General features: G+C 45.4%; 1 protein-coding gene across 1 annotated transcript in view; it reads left to right on the top strand.

Moving 5' to 3' along the window:
* The window catches only part of BBS4 (Bardet-Biedl syndrome 4), a 95,350-nt gene continuing 72,936 nt past the window's right edge, over positions 1-22,414 (top strand). Inside the window, exons 1-2 of the mRNA XM_065412690.1 lie at positions 1-30; positions 11,405-11,456. Coding sequence (XP_065268762.1) covers positions 1-30; positions 11,405-11,456 — 82 coding nt within the window. The remainder of the gene's footprint in view (positions 31-11,404; positions 11,457-22,414) is intronic.

Here is a 22,414-nt window from a genome sequence, read left to right as displayed (position 1 = left end):
ATGGCGGAGCTGAGACTCGGAGCCGAGCTGGTGAGGGGGGCCGGGGACCCTCAGGAACCCCCATCCTTGCTGGGACCCTGCTGCTGAGGCCCTCTTTCCTCTGCCCCGCCCCCATGCGAGCTCCCTGAGGTGCGGCCCTGCACCCAGCTCCCCGCAGAGCCTCGAAGTCCCATTAGCCCCGCTCCGGCGGCAGAGGCCTTGGTTCCCGGGGCGCTGCTGTGCACGGGGCTTTCGGCGCTCAGCGGGCGCGGGGCTGAAAAGACCAGGTCAAGCCTCGTCTGTAAGGAGGCTCCCCCCCGCCCGCGGCGTTAGCCATCGTAGGGCCGCGCTCGGCCTGGCTGCGCCTGGAAATTAGACTTCGTACCCAATCGAAGTGTCTCGATGCCCTTATGGAGGAGCCAGCCCAAGGGGTGGGAGGCGCAAAATGAGGGACCCTTACAAGGGGGGTCGGGGTGGATCTCTCTGACTGGGAATGCTGGGGAGTGGGGGGGGGATGGGTGCAGATGCAACATTAGTACCTGTGATGCAACAATAGGGCAGTTGCACCAGTACTAATGCTGGTGTAAGCTCTGCTGGAGATACAGGGCTCTGGCATTCTCCCACCACCTTATCTAGATGATTTCCTAACCCAGTGCTGAAAAGGGCCCAGGTGCACTATTGCTCTGATGGGGACGGTGACCTAAGCCTTGAGGTAAATGGGATACTGGGAGGAAATACAAGGAGGAGGGTGCAACAGAGGGTGCCTCCTGATTCATACTGAGAAAGCAGGGCAATCAGCTAGTTACCTTAGGTACAAAAGGAGCACTTAAAGATGATAAAGTCATTGCAGAGAAACTAACTGAATTCTTTGCTTCAGTCTTCACGGCTGAGGATGTTAGGGAGATTCCCAAACCTGAGCCATCCTTTGTAGGTGACAAATCTGAGGAATTGTCACAGATTGAAGTGTCACTAGAGGAGGTTTTGGAATTAATTTATAAACTTATCTGGTCCTGGTGACTTGTTACTGTTGGCATTCACCCAAGAGTTCTGAAAGAACTCAAATGTGAAATTGCGGAACTATTAACTGTGGTTTGTAACCTGTCCTTTAAATCGGCTTCTGTACCCAGTGACTGAAAGATAGCTAATGTAATGCCAATATTTAAAAGGGGCTCTAGAGGTGATCCTGGCAATTACAGACCGGTAGGTCTAACGACAGTACCGGGCAAATTAGTTGAAACAATAGTAAAGAATAAAATTGTCAGACACATAGAAGAACATAACTTGTTGGGCAAAAGTCAGCATGGTTTCTGTAAAGGGAAATCATGTCTTACTAATCTATTAGAGTTCTTTGAAGGGGTCAACAAACATTTGGACAAGGGGGATCCAGTGGGCATAGTGTACTTAGATTTTCAGAAAGCCTTTGACAAGGTCCCTCACCAAAAGCTCTTGCGTAAATTAAGTTGTCATGCAATAAGAGAGAAGATCCTTTTATGGATTGAGAACTGGTTAAAAGACAGGGAACAAAGGGTAGCAATAAATGGTAAATTTTCAGACTGGAGGGGGGTAACTAGTGGTGTTCCCCAAGGGTCAGTCCTAGGACCAATCCTATTCAATTTATTCATAAATGATCTGGAGAAAGGGGTAAACAGTGAGGTGGCAAAGTTTGCAGATGATACTAAACTGCTCAAGATAGTTAGGACTAAAGCAGACTGTGAAGAACTTCAAAAAGATCTCACAAAACTAAGTGATTGGGCAACAAAATGGCAAATGAAATTTAATGTGAATAAATGTAAAGTAATGCACATTGGAAAAATTAACCCCCAACTATACATATAATATGATGGGGGGGCTAATTTAGCTACAACTAATCAGGAAAGAGATCTTGGAGTCATCATGGATAGTTCTCTGAAGACGTCCACGCAGTGTGCAGCGGCAGTCAAAAAAGCAAACAGGATATTAGGAATCATTAAAAAAGGGATGGAGAATATCTTATTGCTATTATATAAATCCATGGTATGCCTACATCTTGAATACTGCATACAGATGTGGTCTCCTCATCTCAAAGAAGATATACTGGCATTAGAAAAGGTTCAGAGAAGGGCAACTAAAATGATTAGGGGTTTGGAATGGGTCTCATATGAGGAGAGATTAAAGAGGCTAGGACTTTTCAGCTTGGAAAAGAGGAGACTAAGGGGGGATATGATAGAGGTATATAAAATCATGAGTGGTGTGGAGAAAGTGAATAAGGAAAAGTTATTTACTTGTTCCCATAATATAAGAAATAGGGGCCACCAAATGAAATTAATGGACAGCAGGTTTAAAACAAATAAAAGGAAGTTCTTCACACAGCGCACAGTCAACCTGTGGAACTCCTTGCCTGAGGAGGTTGTGAAGGCTAGGACTATAACAGGGTTTAAGAGAGAACTAGATCAATTCATGGAGGTTAACTCCATTAATGGCTATTAGCCAGGATGGGTAAGGAATGGTGTCCCTAGCCTCTGTTTGTCAGAGGATGGAGATGGATGGCAGGAGAGAGACCACTTGATCATTACCTGTTAGATTCACTCCCTCTGGGACACCTGCATTGGTCACTGTCGGTAGACAGGATACTGGGCTGGATGGACCTTTGGTCTGACCCAGTATGGCCATTCTTATGTTCTTATGTACATGAACGCAAGAAGCATGGGAAACAAGCAGGAAGAATTGGAAGTTTTGGCGCTGCCAAAGAACTATGATGTGATTGGAATAACAGACTTGGTGGGTTAGCTCACACGACTGGAGCACTGTCATGGATGGGTATAAACTGTTCAGGAAGGACAGGCAGGGGAGGAAAGGTGGAGGAGTTGCACTGTATGTAAGAGAGTGGTATGATTGCTCAGAGCTCCAGCATGAAACTGGAGAAAAGCCTGTTGAGAGTCTTTGGGTTACGTTTAGAAGCGAGAGCAACAAGGGTGATGTCGTGGTGGGCGTGTGCTATAGACCAAAAGACCAGGAGGATGAGGTAGACGAGGCTTTCTTTGGACAATTAACTGAAGTTTCCAGAACACAGGCCCTGGTTCTAATGGGGGACTTCAGTCACCCTGACATCTACTGGGAGAGCAATACAGCAGGGCACAGACAAGTTTTTGGAAAGTGTAGGGGACAATTTCCTGGTGCAAGTGCTGGAGGAACCAACCAGGGGACATTCTCCTCTTGACCTGCTGCTTACAAACAGGGAAGAATTGGTAGGGGCAGTAGAAGTGGGTGGCAACCTGGGCAGCAGTGACCATGAGATGGTTGAGTTCAGGATCCTGACAAAAGGAAGAAAGGAGAGTAGCAAAATATGGACCCTGGACTTCAGAAAAGCAGACTTTGACTCCCTTAGGGAACTGATGGGCGGGATCCCCTGGGAGGCTAATATGAGGGGGAAAGGAGTCCAGGAAAGCTGGCTGTATTTTAAAGAAGCCTTATTGAGGGCGCAGGAACAAACCATCCCGATGTGCAGAAAGAATAGCAAATATGGCAGGCGACCAGCTTGGCTTAACAGTGAAATCTTTGGTGAGCTTAAACACAAAAAGGAAGCTTACAAGAAGTGGAAACTTGTACAGATGACTAGGGAGGAGTATAAAAATATTGCTCAAGCATGCAGGGGGTATAATCAGGAAGGCCAAAACACAACTGGAGTTGCAGCTAGCAAGGGATGTTAAGGGTAACAAGAAGAGTTTCTACAGGTATGTTAGCAACAAGAAAAAGGTCAGGGAAAGTACAATACCCACCTGGGGAAGTGAGAAAACAGATTAACAGAGCGAGATGGGTACCCAGAAATCACCTACTACAGGACAGGCCCAACAAGGGAAATAACAGAACACCACTGGCCATCATGTACAGCCCCCTGCTAAAACCTCTCCAGCGCGTCATCAACGATCTACAACCTATCCTGGAAAATGATCCCCCACTCTCACAAGCCTTTGGAGGCAAGCCAATCCTTGCTTACAGACAGCCCCCCAACCTGAAGCAAATACTCACCAGCAACTACACTCCATACCACAAAAACACTGACCCAGGAACCAATCCCTGTAACAAACCCCGTTGACTTCTCTGTCCCGCTATCTACTCTAGCAACACCATCATAGGACCCAGCCACACCATCAGAGGCTCATTCGCCTGCATGTCTACTAATGTGATATATGCCATCAAGTGCCAGCAATGCCCCTCTGCCATGTACATTGGCCAAACTGGACAGCCTCTACGTAAAAGGATAAATGGACACAAATCAGACATCAGGAATGGTAACATACAAAAGCCAGTAGGAGAACACTTCAATCACCCTGGACACTCAATAACAGATTTAAAAGTAGCCATACTTGAACAAAAAAACTTCAAAAAAAAAAAAAAAAAAAAAAAGACTTCAAAGAGAAACTGCTGAGCTACTATTAATTTGCAAACTTAACACCATCAATTTGGGTTTGAATAGGGACTGGGAGTGGCTGGCTGACTACAAAAGCAATTTCCCCTCTCTTGGTATTGACAAGTCCTCAATTATTGGGAGTGGACTACATCCACTCTGACTAAATTGGCCTTCAACAATGGTTCTCCACTTGTAAGGTAACTCCCTTCTCTTCATGTGCCAATATATATTTATGCCTGTATCTGTAATTTTCACTCCATGCATCTGAAGAAGTGGGTTTTTACCCATGAAACCTTATGCCCAAATAAATCTGTTAGTCTTTAAGGTGCGACCGGACTCCTCGTTGTTTTTATTAATGATCTGGATGATGGGATAGTTTTGTACCCTCAGCAAGTTCATGGATGACACTAAGCTGGGGGGAGAGGTAGATACGCTGGAGGGTAGGGATAGGGTCCAGAGTGACCTAGACAAATTGGAGGATTGGGCCAAAAGAAATCTGATGAGGTTCAGCAAGGACAAGTGCAGAGTCCTGTGCTTAGGACAGAAGAATCCCATGCATCGCTACAGGCTGGGGACCGACTGGCTAAGCAGCAGTTCTGCAGAAAAGGACCTGGGGATTACAGTGGATGAGAAGCTGGATATGAGTCAGCAGTGTGCCCTTGTTGCCAAGAAGGCTAACGGTATATTGGACTGCATTAGTAGGAACGTTGCCAGCAGATCGAGGGAAGTGATTATTCCCCTCTATTCGGCACTGGTGAGGCCACATCTGGAGTATTGCATTCAGATTTGGGCCCCCCACTACAGAAAGGATGTGGACAAATTGGAAAGAGTCCAGTGAACGGCAACGAAAATGATCAGGGGGCTGGGGGCACATGACTTACGAGGAGAGGCTGAGGGAACTGGGCTTATTTAGTGTGCAGAAGAGAAGGGTGAGGGGGGATTTGATAGCAGCCTTCAACTACCTGAAAGGGGGGTTCCAAAGAGGATGTTCTCAGTGGTTGCAGATGACAAAACAAGAAGCAATGGTCTTAAGTTGCTGTGGGGGAGGTCTAGGTTGGATATTAGAAAACACTATTTCACTAGGAGGGTGGGGGGCACATAACAATCTTCAAATATGTAAAAGGTTGTTTGAAAGAGGACTGTGATCAGATGTTCTCCATGTCCACCGAGGGTAGGACAAGAAGTAATCGGCTTAGTTTGCAGCAAGGGAGATTTAGGTTAGGTATTAGGAAAAACTTTCTAGCTATAAGCAGTGGTAAGCACTGGAACAGGTCATGTAGGGAGGTTGTGGAATCCCTGTCATTGGAGGTGTTCAAGAATAGGTTAGACAAACACCTGTCAGTGATGATCTAGGATTACTTGGTTCTGCCTCAGATCAAGGGGCTCTGGACTAAATGACTTCTTGAGATCCTTTCCAGCCCTATATATTTGTGAAGTCAATTAACAATTCTGTTAATGATGAGTGATTTAGAACAGAATCTAGCTTGCTCACTCAGGGCTCTGCCAGGCTATTATAAATAAAATGTAGTCTCTAAAATGAGCAGGTTCTGAATACACTTGGGGGATATTGGTTGAGTAAGGTGTTGGTCAATAGAGTAGTACTTTGCTGTAGCAGTGGGTTCTTAAGGAGGGCATCCATCCCTACTTCCTTTCAAAGGTGGAGTGAACCACTGATGTTAAATGTTATAGACATTTTGGTACCCACAGCTGCAGAGTTTGACTAGTAACTGGGCTTTCAGTGAATTCATCCCAAGATTGATTTTCAGATGAAAATCAATTTAATTTTGAGTCTTTAATCGTTTAATTGCTGTGTTTCAGCTTGGCATGACACACCTGGTAAAAGGATTATGCTCTGAGAGCCAGTGTGTGACCTAGTTTTATTTAAATCACTTGAGCGTGTCGTTAAGAATTTTTCAGTTTGGCCTTACAGTCTTAAACTACTAACACTTTGATCTATGAAAAGTACAATGCTTATCACAAAGCAGCATCAAAGCATCAAAACTTAAATGTGTCACTTCACTGCTTGTGCTAGATTTGTTGTCCCATATGTTATTTACTTAAATGTCCCCCAAATTTTCTTTCTTTGTGCTATTTTTGTGGACAGTAATATTTACAATGTAATAGACATTCAATCTTACTCTAGGTTTCAACAGGGGCAAGGGTATTCTTCATCTGGAGAGTTTTCCTTTGCCTTGACACCCGACAGGTAGTCTAACTCTGTCACCCTCGGCTCTCAGTATAATCAGCTTATGTTTTAATCTTTGGAGACCTGAAAGAGATTTATGAACTGATTACAACAGAAATTTAATCACCATAATTAGTTTCCTAACTGAATCTAAGACTTTCCCGAAGGTAGAATCTGTCCACCATAGAGGTGGAGAAGGTCTTTTAATAGCACCTGACAAGCACGCTGCATCATGGGAGCTCTGAGTTTTTATCATCTCACCGGGGACACGGAGCTTCAGCAATATTGCTTGTTCTCCACTGAGTTGCTTCCAGTGTAAAAGAGAAGAATGACCATACTCCAGTCTAAATGGATTCAGCACTTCCAACAAGTGTGCTGAAGTCTAGAGATGTAGCAATCTTGGATGGAATTGGATAACATTGTGTGGTGTGGCTAATTCTGTGCTGTGACATTATCTGGGGGGGTAGTAACATGAAACATAAACGTGAGATTCAGACATTGTAAGCCTAGACTCCCCAAACCAGTAGAAAATGTACTTGTACAGGGCCCTGGGAAGTTGCAGGACACGGCACAGTAGATAACTTTCTTCACCCACCTTTGTAAGTCTATAAGATAATGCCTAATAGGAAAGACTGGTGTTTGGATTTTTTTGCATTACTGAAAGTCTGAACTGTGGAAGTGAAAGGAGTTGCTAGTCAATTTAGAGAGAGAGAGGGAGTTTTTCTACTTTTATATCCATACTTCCGTTTAACTCTTTCCTGAGTGTATGATTAACAATTTGTAGACCTGCCATCCCAAGACAGATGTGATCATATAAAATGTTCACAGCTAGGCACTGGTATGCCAAAGGGAGATTTACAAAAGAGCTGCCACAATCTCCAGTGTTGTAAGTGGCAAAAATTTGTCCTAGATTGAGGCCTGGTCTACACTTACAAGTTAGGATGACATAGCTACAGTTAACAGAAGTGTGAAAACTTCACTCCTCTGAGCATCATAGTTAAATGAACCTGACCCCTGGTGTAGACATGGCTAGGTCAATGGAATAATTCTGCCATCGACCTAGCTACTGACAGTTGCTGTGGAAGAAGCATTCCACTGCAGGGAGAGCAGCTCAGACACTACCAGAGAAGCAAGGCCAGCTCACATGAGTGGGGGTGAGGGGGTGGAGAAAGGGATGTAGGAGTTCAGATCCCCCTAGAGGGACGGGAGCCCCCATATCCTGGAACACTTATACCAGGGGAGAATGTGGGGTGACAGGCACCCCTGCATCTATTCTCCCCCAGTCTCCCTTCCCAGTGTCCCTCCTCTGAACCTCCCCATCCCTCTTACCTCCCATCCCTATTTATTTATCCCTCTCCCCTCAATGCAGCCCCAAACCCCTCTCACTCCTCTTCCCCCTAAAATGTCCTTCACTGGAAACAAGCATTTGCGCGTCTAATTTTATTTTACAAGAATACTTTATTACATTTCCCACCCATTCCCCCCCCCAAAAAACTCCAAACACTGATGCACAGATTTTAAGCAATATGTCCTGAGACCATGTCCAGATTTCTGCCCAAGATTGGGCTCAAACTGACACTGGCTGTGTGGGTTAGAGTTAAAGAACTACTGCTTATCTCTTGAGCTATCCAGGTGATGTGAAATTTTGAAGGCTACACATTCTGTTAATTCTTCTGTCCATGTCTGCACAGTGTAATCTATTACAGTGGTTTTCAAACTTTTCTGGCGACCCAGTTGAAGAAAATTGATGCCTGTCACCCTACGGAGCTGGGGATGAGGCGTTTGGGGTGTGGGAGGGGCTTAGGGTTGGGGCAGAGGGATGGGGCCGGGAATGAGGGGTTCAGGGTGTGGGAGGGGGCTCTGGGCTGGGGGTGCAGGCCCTGAGGTGGGGCTGGGGATGAGGTGCTTGGGGTGCAGGAAGGGGCTCTGGGTTTGGGGGGGCTCAGGGCTGGGGCAGGAGATTGGGGCGTGGGGTTGGGGCGCAGGCTTACCTAGGGCGGCTCCCGGTTAGAGGTGCAGTTGGGGTGCTAAGCCAGGCTTCCCGCCTGTCCTGGCACCGCGGACTGTGCTGCGCCCCAGAAGCGGTCAGCAGCAGGTCCAGCTCCTAGGCGGAGGCATGCAAATGGCTCTGCGTGGCTCTCGCCCACAGGCACCGCCTCCCCCCCACCAGCTCCCATTGGCCGGTTCCTGGCCAATGGGAGTGCGGAGCTGGTGCTCAGGGCAGGGGCAGCACACGGGGCAGGGGCCGCCCCCCGCCTAGGAGCTGGATCTGCTGCTAGCCCCTTCCGGGGCGCAGCACGGTGTCAGAACAGGTAAGAACTAGCCTGCCTTAGCCGGGGAGCACCACCAAGGGGACTTTTAATGGCCCGGTCGGTGGTTCTGACCAGAACCGCTGTGACCCAGTGCCTTACATTCCGCGACTCAGTACTGGGTCATGACCCGCAGTTTGAAAACCACTGATCTATTACGCACATGATTTCTACCAAAAGGCTGGTGGGTGCCAGGCACTGTATTGGGGGAAGGGTGCGTGATCTCAGCCCTGGTTTAATTCCTATGGCAGCTGTTCTTCTAGGGCTGTTCAAAAAACCTTGCCAGAATGAAGAAGAGGTCAGTGTAGCTGGAAAACTTGTCTCTCTCACCAACAGATGTTGGTCCAATAAAAGTTATTACCTCACCCACCTTTTTGCTTTAACATCCTGGAACCAACATGGCTACAACAACACTTCAAATTGTCAAAATGTGTCAACTTTAAGAAAAGCAGTTTTTTTTTCTAGGGGCTATATCTTGAGAACCTCTTGATCAAATGGTTCCAAAATTCGATCACTGACAGAACCCTGAGACCCTATGAGACACATCTAATTTCACAGCAATCAAGGTAACCAGGCAGATTTTAGAGCACTTAGAGGCAAGCTTTAAACAGAAAGCTGGTCTTAACCTTAACTGTTGGTGATGCACGAGATGGAATAGAAGCTAGCTCAGTTCTGTTGGCTTGCAGGAGTTAAAAAGCAATCAAACCTAACTTTGATTATTAAAAATGGCAGATCTGATCCTAGATGCACACAGGAAGTAGATCTGTTCAATGTTTTGAGTGTAGAAACCTACTTTGAATCAGTCATGCTTTTTGTCTCTAAAGGATGTTTCCCGTTTGTCAATGCCTACCTTAACTTCCTAAGTGTCTGCCTTAGCTCCAGGGTGAGAGTCAGATGTAAGAACAGCAAAAGGATTTTTGTGATCTTTATATGAATAATTCTCTCCTCTTTGCTGTCAACAGGATACCTACAATATCTGTCAGGTCTGCTACAAGCAGCACTCTTCTGCTTGAGATTTTGATGTGTTTGGAATCAAACGTTGGTGTACTGTCTTGTGTGCAGGGCTTTGGCATTTCTTTGAAGCATTTACCATTTGGCACAGTCAGAATCAGAAGTCTGGGCTAAGTGTGCCTTTAATCTGCTCCAGTGCATTGCTATGATCCTAGTGCATATTCTCTCAATGTAGAAAAGATCTCATCTTCACTAATGCTCAGCAATTTCACAATTAGCTTTGCATCAAAAGCAGTGGGAGTGGATGTCTCTAAATGGCCAGGGATGCTAAGAATGTATCCTCCATCTGGCAACATAGGCGCAGACTTCCCCTCTTTCCCCTGGGAGCTTGACACCTCCTCTGCCCCCAGCCCCACCCCCACTCCACCCCTTCCATGAGTCCTTGCCCCACCCCTTCCCCGCCCCCATTCCAACCCCTTCCCCAAAGTCCCCTCCCCAACTCCGCCCCCTCCCTGCCAATATTCCAACTCCTTCCCCAAATCCCTGCCCTGGCCCCGCCTCCTCCCCTGAGCATGCCACATTCCCACTCCTCCTGCCCTCCCGGAGCATGCTAAGCACTGCCAAACAGCTGTTTGGCAGTGGCCGGGCGGGAAGCGCTGGGAGGTAGGTAAAGGAGCGGGGACACGGCGTGCTTAGGGGAGGAGGAGGAGGTGGGGCGGGGGGGTGAAGGGAGCTTGACTGCCGGTGAGTGTAGAGCACCCACTAATTTTTCCCTGTGGGTGCTCCAGCCCCGGAGCACCCACGGAGTCGGCGCCTATGTTTGCCAGTGCCAAGAATAGAAAGGGGGTTAATAGATCTCCCCACCATATCACAGCAGAGTAGTTTCCATAGCTTACATTTCCTCATCCAGAAAAGGTGGTATGCTAGGGTACAAGAATTAGACCACCCTATTCCAGCATCAGACCCTACCAGTGATGTCTTCAGAACAGCACAGAGAGCCTTTTGAAACACCTTGTTAATCAAATGCCTCTCACAGTTAATATTAGGACTCTTTCCTTAGGGCCAAATCCTGCAAACCTTTGCTCATGTGAGTAGTTCCAGCGAGTCCCATGGGACTACTCATTACTACAGAGAACCTTCCATTCTCCTTACCCGAACCACTTCAGACCCACAGTGCTGTAATTATCTGTGTAGGCAGCTGTTGTTCTTGTGTAATGGACTTCTGCCATTCCCTCTGATTTTAAGGAGCTTTTTATATGGTTGCATTTTCAATAAGCAAAATATGCCCATGTAATTCTCATTTCCCAAACCCTAATAAATATAGGTGTACTATCTATACTGATGTTAGCTAGCAGTAAAAACACTTGTACTTAAGATCAGAGATTTTTCTTAATCTACACAAATAGCAAAAATCTGGATTGAGCTTCCAACAGAAATGACTAGCATCTGGCTGGTACAGTAGATTCTGTTTAGCAGAGATGCTGCTATTTTTGCTTTGTGCTTTGACATTTGCCAGCTGTCCTTTTGGGGAGTTTTGTGGGGGAATTCCTTGAAGCCTTGCCATTTTAACACTATTATTTTCTATCATTTCAGGCTTCACCATTCCCAATAGCTACAGAACCTCAGAAACCCCGCCCAAGAAAAGGTTTGTTTAAGGATGTGCTTACAGTAGTATTATTTAGGTAGGAGAATGTAAAAAGATTGCTATATAATGTGTAAACCTGTCTGAGGAGCACACATGTCCACTACTAAACTTATTCCCACTTGTGATCCAATCTGTATATGAATCATTTGTTTCCAGAGATGAAAAGCAAGTATACTCATTTACTGCACCATCTGGTCTTTAATCACTTGTGTGTATGGCAGTGGTGGCCAAACTTACTGACCCTCCGAAGTTCAAGAGCTGGGGCGCGCCTGCCAGTTGCTTGGGGCTTCAGCCTTGTGGCAGGGTGATGGGGCTAGGGGTTTCTGCCCTGCAGGGAGGGGGATCTTGGGGATTCAGCCCCATGGGAGGCACCTGTCTGGGCTCAGGGCTTCAGCCCTGCTTCTGCTGAAACCCTGATCCCCGGCAGGCATGCCCCCTGTGGTTGAAGCCCTGAGACCCCCCCATCCCTGCTGGGCAGAAGCCAGAGGCGACATGAGGGGTCACATGCCCCCTCCCCTCCCCGATTTTTGCCAGGATTTGCTGGCCACACTTGGTCACACGGTGCCACTGGGCTCCCTCCCTGCACAGCAGCTGCTGGAGCTAGCAAGCTGGAAGCTGCGGTCATGGGGAGAGGCAGCGGCAAACAGCTGGGAGTTGCAGGGAGAACTGCTGAGTGTAAGAGGGGGGTGTCCCTGGGGGGGCAAACCTTTAAATTGTGGCCCCCCCACCCCCCCAGCAGGCACCAGTTGTCTCTGGCAGAAGTCCAAGCCCCACCACCCTGCAGCAGGGCAGAAGCCCTGAGCATGCACAGCCTCTCCCCCCTCCCTTTCCCAGTCTGGTAGGCGGAGAATGGGGGTGGGGGACACTGCAAGCCGCACTTTAACTGTAAAAGAGCCGCATGTGGCTCGCGAGCCACAGTTTGGTCACCCCGGTGTATGTTCTAAGAAAGCATTTATTTTGTTAGATATATACTTACTGGGCTGTTCTGCAGTTTGATTTTCATTTCCCTCTTGATTAATATGGGTTTGCTCATTATCTATTCTATAAATTCCTGGATTCTTTAAAGTGATGCTTTACCCTAAAGATGCCATTGTGGAACTCCAGATTCATTAAGCTTAATTGATTTTTTCATATAAAATTTCCTTGATTTGGAGGTAAAGTGATGTTTTTGTAACTGCCCTCAAACTCGCTGTGGTATTTAAGTGGGTTTGCACAGATTTAAAGGAAGGCCTCATTTGGCCTGCAGAACCTCTTATTCGTGATGCTATATGAAATGGGGGGGAAAATGCAGCTTGACTCTCAGATCCCTGAGGGTTTGTGGCGCTACCAGATAGATTATTATTATTTTACTTGCAAACTGAGCAAATTTGGTCTGGAAATTGGTGAGAGAATTAATACTGAACTCCATAATGCCATTAATCCCTTTTTAGGGCCTATCACTCATTTAAGACAATTCAGGGAGCACTCAGCTTTGCTTCCAACACAGCTAGTGATGCTTGGAAGACATTCTACCTCCTTCTCTGTGGGAAGTCCAGGCTGTAGTTCTAAATGCCCTGTGATGCAGAGCCTTAGTGCTAACTGTCATCATCTCCCTTGGCTCTCTATTTAAAGGGTGTAGATACAACGTGAGTACTAAATGGGCACTTATTTGCCATCTTCATGACAGCGGGATAATGTGTCATAACCTTTGGCTTCTAAAGGCAAAGCTCTTCATTTGTTATATTGGAATTCTGCCATGGCTGAGCTCAGGAGTTCAGAGAAGCCACTTTGTTTCTCCTGAGGGGGAGGTCAAACTAAATGAAAGAAGGCTGTTGAGTCCTGTCAGCTGAATTCTAGCACTGGAACAGGATATGAGGCAATATCCCAAAGCTGCTACTCTGTGGTTTCAGAACCCAGATTTTAAGGTTGCTGACCTGTCCATTGAGTTCAAGCCTCTGTACAGCACATATCAGTTTTCATGTAGAGCTGAGAGGGAGAGACTGTTAGAGCTGCAGGGTCTCTGTCAAAGTAGTTTAGCCCCAAAATGCCTTTCCCCTGACAGCCTTCTGTTCTGGGGTGCAAATGATGGCTGTATCATCCTGAAATGACTGACCCATGTCTTCCTAGATAGGCTGATCCTCCCACTTTCTGTGTGCTATGTTCCTTTCCTGGTCCTTCACATCCATCCTTTTCTGTGAAGCCTCCTACTCTGATCTCCTCTCCCGTGATGCTCCCACGCCTGAGTCGTTGTGCAGTGTCATGTGTGTGCATTATGTAATATTTGTATGAATTACATGGGGGTGGGGACATTGTCTTTCTGTTTCTAGAGCATGGTGTACACTTACAGTGCTCTAAAAATAGCAACTGTAGAGGGCCACAGATTTGATGTGAAGTTTGTCAAAAGACAAACTTTTGCTTCAAGGCCCTTTCCTGTAGTGCTGAGATCTATTAATCCATTCCTGCATAATTAATTTGTAAATTTAACAATCCCCCAAAAATATGTTGCCATCAACCTAACACACCAGTGGAGGTGGATTGTGGTTGAAGATGTCATGCATTCGCTTAGTTGTTAAATTGAGAGTCAGGTGTCTTGCATCTGTTTGTGTGAATTTACGTTGATAGTTTGGGGAAACATGAGCTCCAGCAGTTAAGACTTCCTTGATGGGACCACCATTATGGCAGGTGGGATTTTTGTTCTGTGTAACCCCCTGACCATGTGCTATTTAATAATATTTTAAGAAAACCTCTCCGAAATCTTGAAAAGTCTTCATACTAATTCTATGAACTTTTTTGTTGTTGCTATATTAGAAGACTACTCTCTGTGTCAAACTGAGAGCTTATCTCTCAGTCCCAGAAGACCCAACATCATTCAGTCTGCTATATGAACTTAAAGTGGAATTGGAAATGAGCTTTTTAATAATTAAGGATTTTTCTGAAAGCTTAGTGAAAATTCAAATGAGGGAAGCACTTGGAGCAGTGATAGTGAAAGAGACGTAGGGGTGACAGTAGCCAGATACTCAGATAGGACTTTACAATAAATTGTTTGGGTAGAAGGTAGGTGGATAGTCGATGTGGTTCTGGTCAGAACACACCTGAAACCAGGGTGGATTTGATTTAAATCACTAGTCAGGAAGACTTGATTTAATCATGGATTTCTACATAAAAGTGCATTCTTGTTGGTTGTTATAACCTTAATACATATTCTTCACAACTCAGAGATAGATGTAGGTTTCATTTTTAGAAGGTACACACTATACATTTTTAAAGTGATTTTTTTGAAAACTTTTCAGATTAGTTTTAAAGCTATATCAGAAAATGAATGATTGTTTGGTTATTTCATTTACCAAAGGTAATTGAAGCAGATATTTATGAAGCCATCGGTAGGTGAACTATCTCCAATACAACAGGTTAATCATTAATATTTGAGGATTTTCTTGCCATGCTGTATTAGGAAGAGAACATCACCAGACAGACATTTAAATTGTTTTATTTAACTAAAACAACAATGTTATGTATTCTGGATTTTTTTCTTCAACAGCAAACATATAATATTTTAACAAAACAAGCAAATGAATTTTTGAATTTAGTTATATATTCACATTTTTTAAAATCAGATTTGTTTTTGTTAAAATTGTTTTTAACTAAAATAGTTAAATGAAATATTTAAAAAAAACACCCACAAAAATTAAATCGACTATGTCAGCCAGGTCAACATGAGAAACTTAAAATATTGGCTTCTGCAGTTGTCTTCACCTTCATTTTCCTGTTTGTTCATAATCTGGAAAAGAAAAACAAGCTTTCCTGCTTTTTCAGGTCCCAAATGATTTCTCAATTTGGAATGAATTAGTCCAAAGGAAGAAAATATTCTTTCTACACCAGCAGAAGAAGCTACTGACTGCTGTTAAAAGTGAGATCACTTTAACAGTCTCTGAATCCAAGTGCTTAAGTGACTTCCACCAGTTCACTGGTGCGACTTTCTTTAAAACATCATCAGCAAACATATATTTCTTGAATGGTTCACCCTTAGCTCTGAAGTTTATTATAGTTGGCATTATGGAGGGATGATTGCTGGATGTCCATGTCATAGCCAACTCCTCTTCTTCAGCAGTTAAGGTTTGGCCCTGGTACCAAGTATTGAGAATATTTGAAAGAAAATGAGATGGAGATAGTGCTTGTCCCATTCGTTGTTGTTTTTTTTTTTTTTTAATGCTTGTAATTTAACTCTGTCATTGCGTATTTCTCTTTTTAAGATCTCACTCAATTCCTTCCAAATTTCAACAGTGTCAGCAATAAAACAGCTATTTCCCTGCATTTTGTTCAAGGCTGCAGAAATAGGCTTCAGGGCACTCAGCATGTGTTCAACATTTCTCTTAAGCCCAATGTTGAGAACTTTGGCTGTGACAGTGCCATCTATTTTTTCATGATTTTGTTCACAAACTGTCATCAGATTAGTAAAAGCAGCAAAGAGTCCTGTGGCACCTTATAGACTAACAGACGTATTGGAGCATGAGCGTTCGTGGGTGAATACCCACTTCGTCGGATGCATGCCGACGAAGTGGGTATTCACTGACACTCAGTACTACTTTAAAGTGAAATTGTAAAAGGAAGATCTGCCTATTTCAGCTATTTATTTTTTATCACAACTGTATCTAAAATGATAGTACCATAGAGTAACAACTATATTTTTTGCTCAAACATGCGAAGTCGAGAATAGTCCAGAAGGAAGACAGGCAGTCCTTAAGAAAGAAGTATGAAATAAAAAAGTTTACCAACCTGAAGATCCTGCATGTTCAGACATGTTCCTTTCATCATCTTCAACGCAGCTTCCTCCTGAGAAGGAACACATCTCATGATGTTTCATTCGGGCAACCAGGCCTTGCATTTCTTTGTTGCACTGTTTGCATTTTGCATGCATGCCTGTCTTACCCACAAGTAGAGGAACTTCATTAAAATATTTCCAAACTGGGTCCCTTTCACATCCTGCTGCCATTATAGGTTTTCCCTTCTAGTGAGAGAATGGTATGGTAGATCTCAAATCAATGAAGGCTACACTCAGAAAGACCTCAAGATTTCTGGAATATGCTGCTCAAACATTTTCACTTTTGTTTCTATTGTCTGTCCCTCCCTTCTCACATTTATCTCCAGACTTCTTCTCCTTGTCCAAATCCATTCCGCCCCCAACAATCTTCTATTCATTAACTTTTTGAAACTTTGCACTTTTAGAGAGAGGTAAGGGATTGACTTTGTGTACACAAATTTGCAGAGGGACAATAGGGTCTGTTATTTCTCACCTCTATATATTATTTATTTATTTAAAAACATTGTTGCTGTTAACAAGCATGTTATCTCTGGAGACACAAATCCACAGTTTGAGAACTGCAAAACTAAGCATCTCTGATGGTATCTTTTAGACTGATCGCTGACTCCCATTGGGTAGTGTGACAAAGTTCCTCCTCTACCTTGGTGGGTCCTGCACTTATTGGCGGATTTGCTCGCTTCACAGATTCACCTTGTGAGTCAGGAAACAGTCCAGAGACCTTCCCCTCTGGTAGAAGCTATAGTCCAGGTCAATTCCTCCTGTGTTTGATCAGGAGTTGGGAGGTATGGGGGGAACCCGGGCCCGCCCTCTACTCCAGGTTCCAGCCCAGGGCCCTGTGGACTGCAGCTGTTTAGAGTGCCTCCTGGTACAGTTGCACGACACCTACAACTCCCTGGGCTACTTCCTCATGGCCTCCTCCCAACACCTTCTTTGTCCTCACCACCGGACCTTCCTCCTGATGTCTGATAACACTTGTACTTCTCCGTCCTCCAGCAGTACGCCTACTCACTCTCAGCTTCTTGCACACCTCTTGCTCCCAGTTCCTCTCACACACACTTCTGCTCCTTGGCTCCCCCTGGCTTGACTGGAGTGAGCCCTTTTATAGCATCAGAGGGGCCTTAATTAGAGTCAGGTGCTTAACTGCCTCACCTGACTCTTAGCAGGTTAATTGGCATCAGGTGGTCTATTAGCCTGGAGCAGCCCCTGCTCTGGTCACTCAGGGAACAGAAAACTACTTATCCAATGGCCAGTATATCTGCCTTCTGCTACTCTGCTGTTCCCAACTGGTCTTGGTCTATCACAGTAGATAGAAAAATTAACCAAATAATCTATACAGAAGCCCTTGGAACCCCATAAGATTGGGTCCCTAATCCATGAATTATTGGAACTAATTTACAAAACTTTTCTTAAACATTACATGAATATATTGTCTCATACTATAGAATTAGAATTTATAATCCCTATTCCATGATGAGATACATTATAGCTCAAAGATATCTTAATTAAAACTATCTGTAGATAGGTTTTTCCCTCAAAAAGCATTTTATCAAAAAAATCCGATTTAAATAAAAAAATCTGTTTTTTGTTTGTTTTGTTTTTTTAAATCATTGATTTTTATCCACCCTGCCTGAAACATTGTGTTCAGTTCTGGGTACCACATTGTTAGGAAGATCTTGAAAAATGAGGGGAAATTTACTTTTGTTGCTCATCTCTGATTAGAGGGCTGAATCAATGGATTTGGGAGGAAAGACTTGAGAGCAACATACGTGTAGCTTGGCTAAGGGTACGTCCAGACTACCCGCCGTATCGGCGGGTAGCGATCGATTTATCGGGGATCGATATATCGCGTCTCGTTAAGACGTGATATATCGATCCCCGAACGTGCTCCCCGTCGACTCCGGAACTCCACCGGAGCGAGCGGCGATAGCGGAGTCAACGGGGGAGCCGCGGCCGTCGATCCCGCACCATGAGGCCCCAAGGTAAATCGATCTAAGATACGTGAATAGCGTAGCTGAAGTTGCGTATCTTAGATCAATCACCCCCCTTCCCCCCAGTGTAGACCGGCCCTAAGTGACAACTAACAAGAAACAGGAATATTCTCCTCTCGTTTATAGGCCTGATTCTCCTTTCCACACCAGTGTAACTCTGACTTCAGCAGTTATACAGAATGTATGCTGCTGGGAGAGGAGAATCAGGCCTGTGCCTCTTTTTTTCATCATGGCAGTGTCCCTTGCACTAAAGGTGGGCATCCTCTCTGCAATACCTGGCATGGCTCAGGTAGTGTTTGAGGGGGAAGCTTTGGAAGGCTCCATTTTGCCAGATACTGTTTGCCTCCATTGCTTTTAGTGCAGTGAGCAAAAGCTTATTTGATCAGCCTGTTTGTTAATCTCTGGAAAATGAAGGCAAGAGCAAGATTTGTAATGGGAAGTGACATAACAGTGTACTGTTTGTGTGTGTGTGATGGTAAGGATGGGAAGGGAGAGTGGCGTATGGTGTGTACTTTTACAGAGAGGAGTTGGGGGAGGGGGAGCAGAGCAATATTCCTTTTCAGTGATTCATTCTAGTACTTTACTAGAGTCTCTTGATGAGGCTCCTGCATTAACCAAGAAGCCTATTCTAATTCAGCTGAAGAGTTGATGATTTAAATTAGGGGGCTAGAGACATCTGCATAAGCTTTGCTCTATAAAGAGGTGTGTTTGCGCTTGTTTTAAAGGAGCACTGTCAAGATACTCAAGCCTGAAAAGGTAACATTATCTTGTAGCAGTTTCCCTTGTTTTAGATATGTATTTTATTTTAAATAAATAAAATACAATCAAATCAACATCAGTACAAGCAGAGCTACAAATTGATGGAGACCAGTTAGTTTGTTAATTGCAGACCCAGCCCCGCTAGCTGCTCTAACTGAGTGAACTTCTGTGCCCACATGGAGCCTCACTGACTTCAGTAGGGCGCTGGTATCCGCCTGCACACAGATGCTTGCAGGATCAGGGCCTTGGAATGTCAGCTGTTTGTTCAGCACTTGGTACACTGGGGCCCTGATTTTGGTTTAGCGCCTCTGGGCTTTACAGTAGTACAGTGCGCATCGGGAAGTTTTCTCTCGGTTGACCAGATATGGTAATCATGTAACTAGATTTATCACGTGGTGGTAGCTGAGATGTTGCATCCTGGGCACGTTACCTCAATGAACGTGAATTCTTTTGTCTTATGGGGAAAGTATTTTGCAAGCATGAGGAGTGACCTTACTTTCTACTCTGTTGCCCTAAGCTAGCCCTACTGTAGTAGGTATTCTCATTCAAGTCATCTAGTCCAGTCCCCTGCACTGAGACGAGACTGAGGGCTTGTCTATACTTATGGCTAAATCTGCACTGCTGTGATTGATGCAGTGGTGTCAATTTAGCGGGTCTGGTGAAGACACCCTAAGTCGATGGCAGAGCACTTTCCAGTCAACATCTGTACTCCACCTCCCCGAGAGGCAGAAGAGAAGTCATCGGGAGAGCATTTCCCGTCGACATAGTGCGGTGTAGACACCAGTGTAAGTTGATCTAAGTCAGGGGTTCTCAAATTGGGGGTCAGGACCCCTCAGGGGGTCATGAGGTTGTTACATGGGGGGTCACGAGCTGTCAACCTCCACCCCGAACCCCACTTTGCCTCCAGCATTATAATGGTGTTAAATATATAAAAAGTGATTTTAATTTATAAGGGGGGGTCGCACTCAGAGGTTTGCTGTGTGAAAGGGGTCACCAGTAAAAAAAAGTTTGAGAGCCACTGATCTAAGTTACGTCAACTTACGGCTTTAGTGTAGACCAACCCTAGGTATTAGTGTTTGTCAAATCTGTTCTTAAAAACCTTAAGTGACAGAGATTCCACAACCTCCCTAGGTAATTTGTTCTAGTGCTTAACTACCCTTATAGTCAGGAAGTTTTCTTAATGTCTAACCTAAATCTCCCTTGCTGGAATTTAAGCCCATTACTTCTTGTCCTGTCCTCAGTGGTAAGGAGAACAATTTATCACCCTCCTCTTTATAACAACCTTTTACATACTTCAAAACTGTTATCATGCTCCTCTTGCTCTTCTCTTCTTCAGACTAAACACACCCGATTTTTTCAATCTTTCCTTTTTTGTCATGTTTGCTAGACCTTTAATCATTTTTGTTGCTCTCCTCTGAACTTTCTCCAATTTGTAGACATCTGTCCTTCCCAGTCTTTTTTTTTCTTTTCTTTTCTTTTCTTTTTTTTTTTTTTTTTCACTTAAGGCTGCTGCTCCTCAGGTATGGTGCAGTTCTTGGAAAGTTTCAGGGAAAGGCACTGTAGGAAACATTGCACTTTTTAAAATGAGGCACTAGTATCTGAGCGGAACTTGGCTGAGCAAATCTGCTTCTCCAAAAGAGCAGAGGCAGGGAGTGGGTTTCAGAGCACAATCCCCTCTCCTTTGCCTGCACAGTAATGGTTGCTGGCTGCATCCATTTGGGACTAAAGATCCACAAAGGAAGAACTGAAATAATGTCTTCTCTGAGTAGACTTTTATATACCAATATATGCAGTCTGACTATCAATGCCTTCTAAAAGCAGTGTTGCCTGATGGGCAGAGCACTCGACTTTGACTCAGGAAACCTGGGTTCTATTCTCAACTCTGCCACTGTCCTGCTATGGCACCTTTGGCGAGTCCTTTCCCTTCTGTGCCTCAGTTTCCCCACCTGTAAAAAGGGGATCTCCCCTTTGAGATCTACTTATGAAAAGTTCAACATAAGAGCTAAGTAATATTATTATTTATTATGCTGAGTTGAGATCATAAGATTGCTTTTCTTTGTGCTGGGTAGAAGACTGCTATTAAACTTCCTTTCCTGACTGTGGATCATATTTGTGAAACAATTTAAAAGCTGGTTATAAATTAGCTATTTCTACATACAGTGTGCAAGTGACCTGGTCCTAGATCAGTGGTTTTCAAACTTTTTTCTGGCGACCCTCTTGAAGAAAATTATTGATGCCCGTGACCCAACGAAGCTGGGGATGAGGGGTTTTCGGTGTGGGAGGGGCTATGGGCTGGGGCAGAGGGTTGGGGTGTGGGGGTGAGGGCTGCAGCCAGGAATAAGGGGTTTAGGGTGTGGGAAGGGGCTCTAGGCTGGGGCAGGGGGTTGGGGTGTGTGAGGGGGTCAGGGCTCTGGGCTGGGGGTGCAGGCTCTGGGGTGGGGCTGGGGATGAGGGGTTTGGGGTGCAGGAAGGGGCTCTGGGTTTGGGGCGGGGCTCAGGGCTGGGGCAGGGGATTGGGGCGCGGGCTGACCTTGGCTGGCTCCCACTCAGCGGCGGTGCTAAGGCAGGCTTCCTGCCTGTCCTGCCACTGCAGACCGTGCTGCGCCCCGGAAGTGGCCAACAGCACGTCTGGCTCCTAGATGGAGGTTCCCAAGTGGCTCTGCGCGGCTCTTACCTGCAGACACCGCTCCCCTACCCCTGCTCCCATTGGCCAGGGACCAGCTAATGGGAGTGCGGAGCTGGTGCTTGGGGCGGGGGCGTTGTACGGAGCCCCGTGGCCCCCCGCCTAGGAGCCAGATCTGCTGCTGGCCGATTCCGGGCACAGCACGATGTTGGAACAGGTAGGGACTAGCCTGCCTTAGCCAGGCAGCACCGCCGATGGGACTTTTAACAGCCCAGTCGGTGGTGATGGCCAGAGCTGCCGTGACCCAGTGCCTTATGTTCCGCAACCCAGTACTGGGTTGCGACCCGCAGTTTGAAAACCACTGTCCTAGATAAGGCTCCACAGAATACTGTTACTATAGATCTTTAGAATCCAGAGACTTCCTCCTGGTGTTTTTGCGATGGCTTCCTCATTTTGATGCAAAGTTGAAAGTTTGCTCCTGTCTTTGCAAACTTGTGCTACAAGACAGGAGCAGTAAGAAACTTGGAACCAACATCTTCCAACCTGCTTTTAGGTTCCTTTAACAAAAGATTTACCCTGGGCTGAAAGAATTGTGGTTTGAATTATCTGCCTGTCAAGGCTAACCTGTCACATGGCTCTTTGACAGCTGAAGACTTGAAGGTTGAGATTAAAGAGTGTCCCTTTTACAGACAGTTCAATCTAAAAAGGAAATGATGAGATCATTGTGGGAGTGTATAAATAAATGGTCTGGGGCAGGTTGTCGGGTTAGGGGGTGATGCAGAAATCAGGT

The sequence above is a fragment of the Emys orbicularis genome, chromosome 10, assembly GCF_028017835.1.
Source record: "Emys orbicularis isolate rEmyOrb1 chromosome 10, rEmyOrb1.hap1, whole genome shotgun sequence".
NCBI classification, from domain to species: Eukaryota; Metazoa; Chordata; order Testudines; family Emydidae; genus Emys; species Emys orbicularis.
The sequence above is the reverse complement of the archived record's forward strand: the minus strand, read 5'-3'. Positions and strand labels throughout refer to the sequence as shown.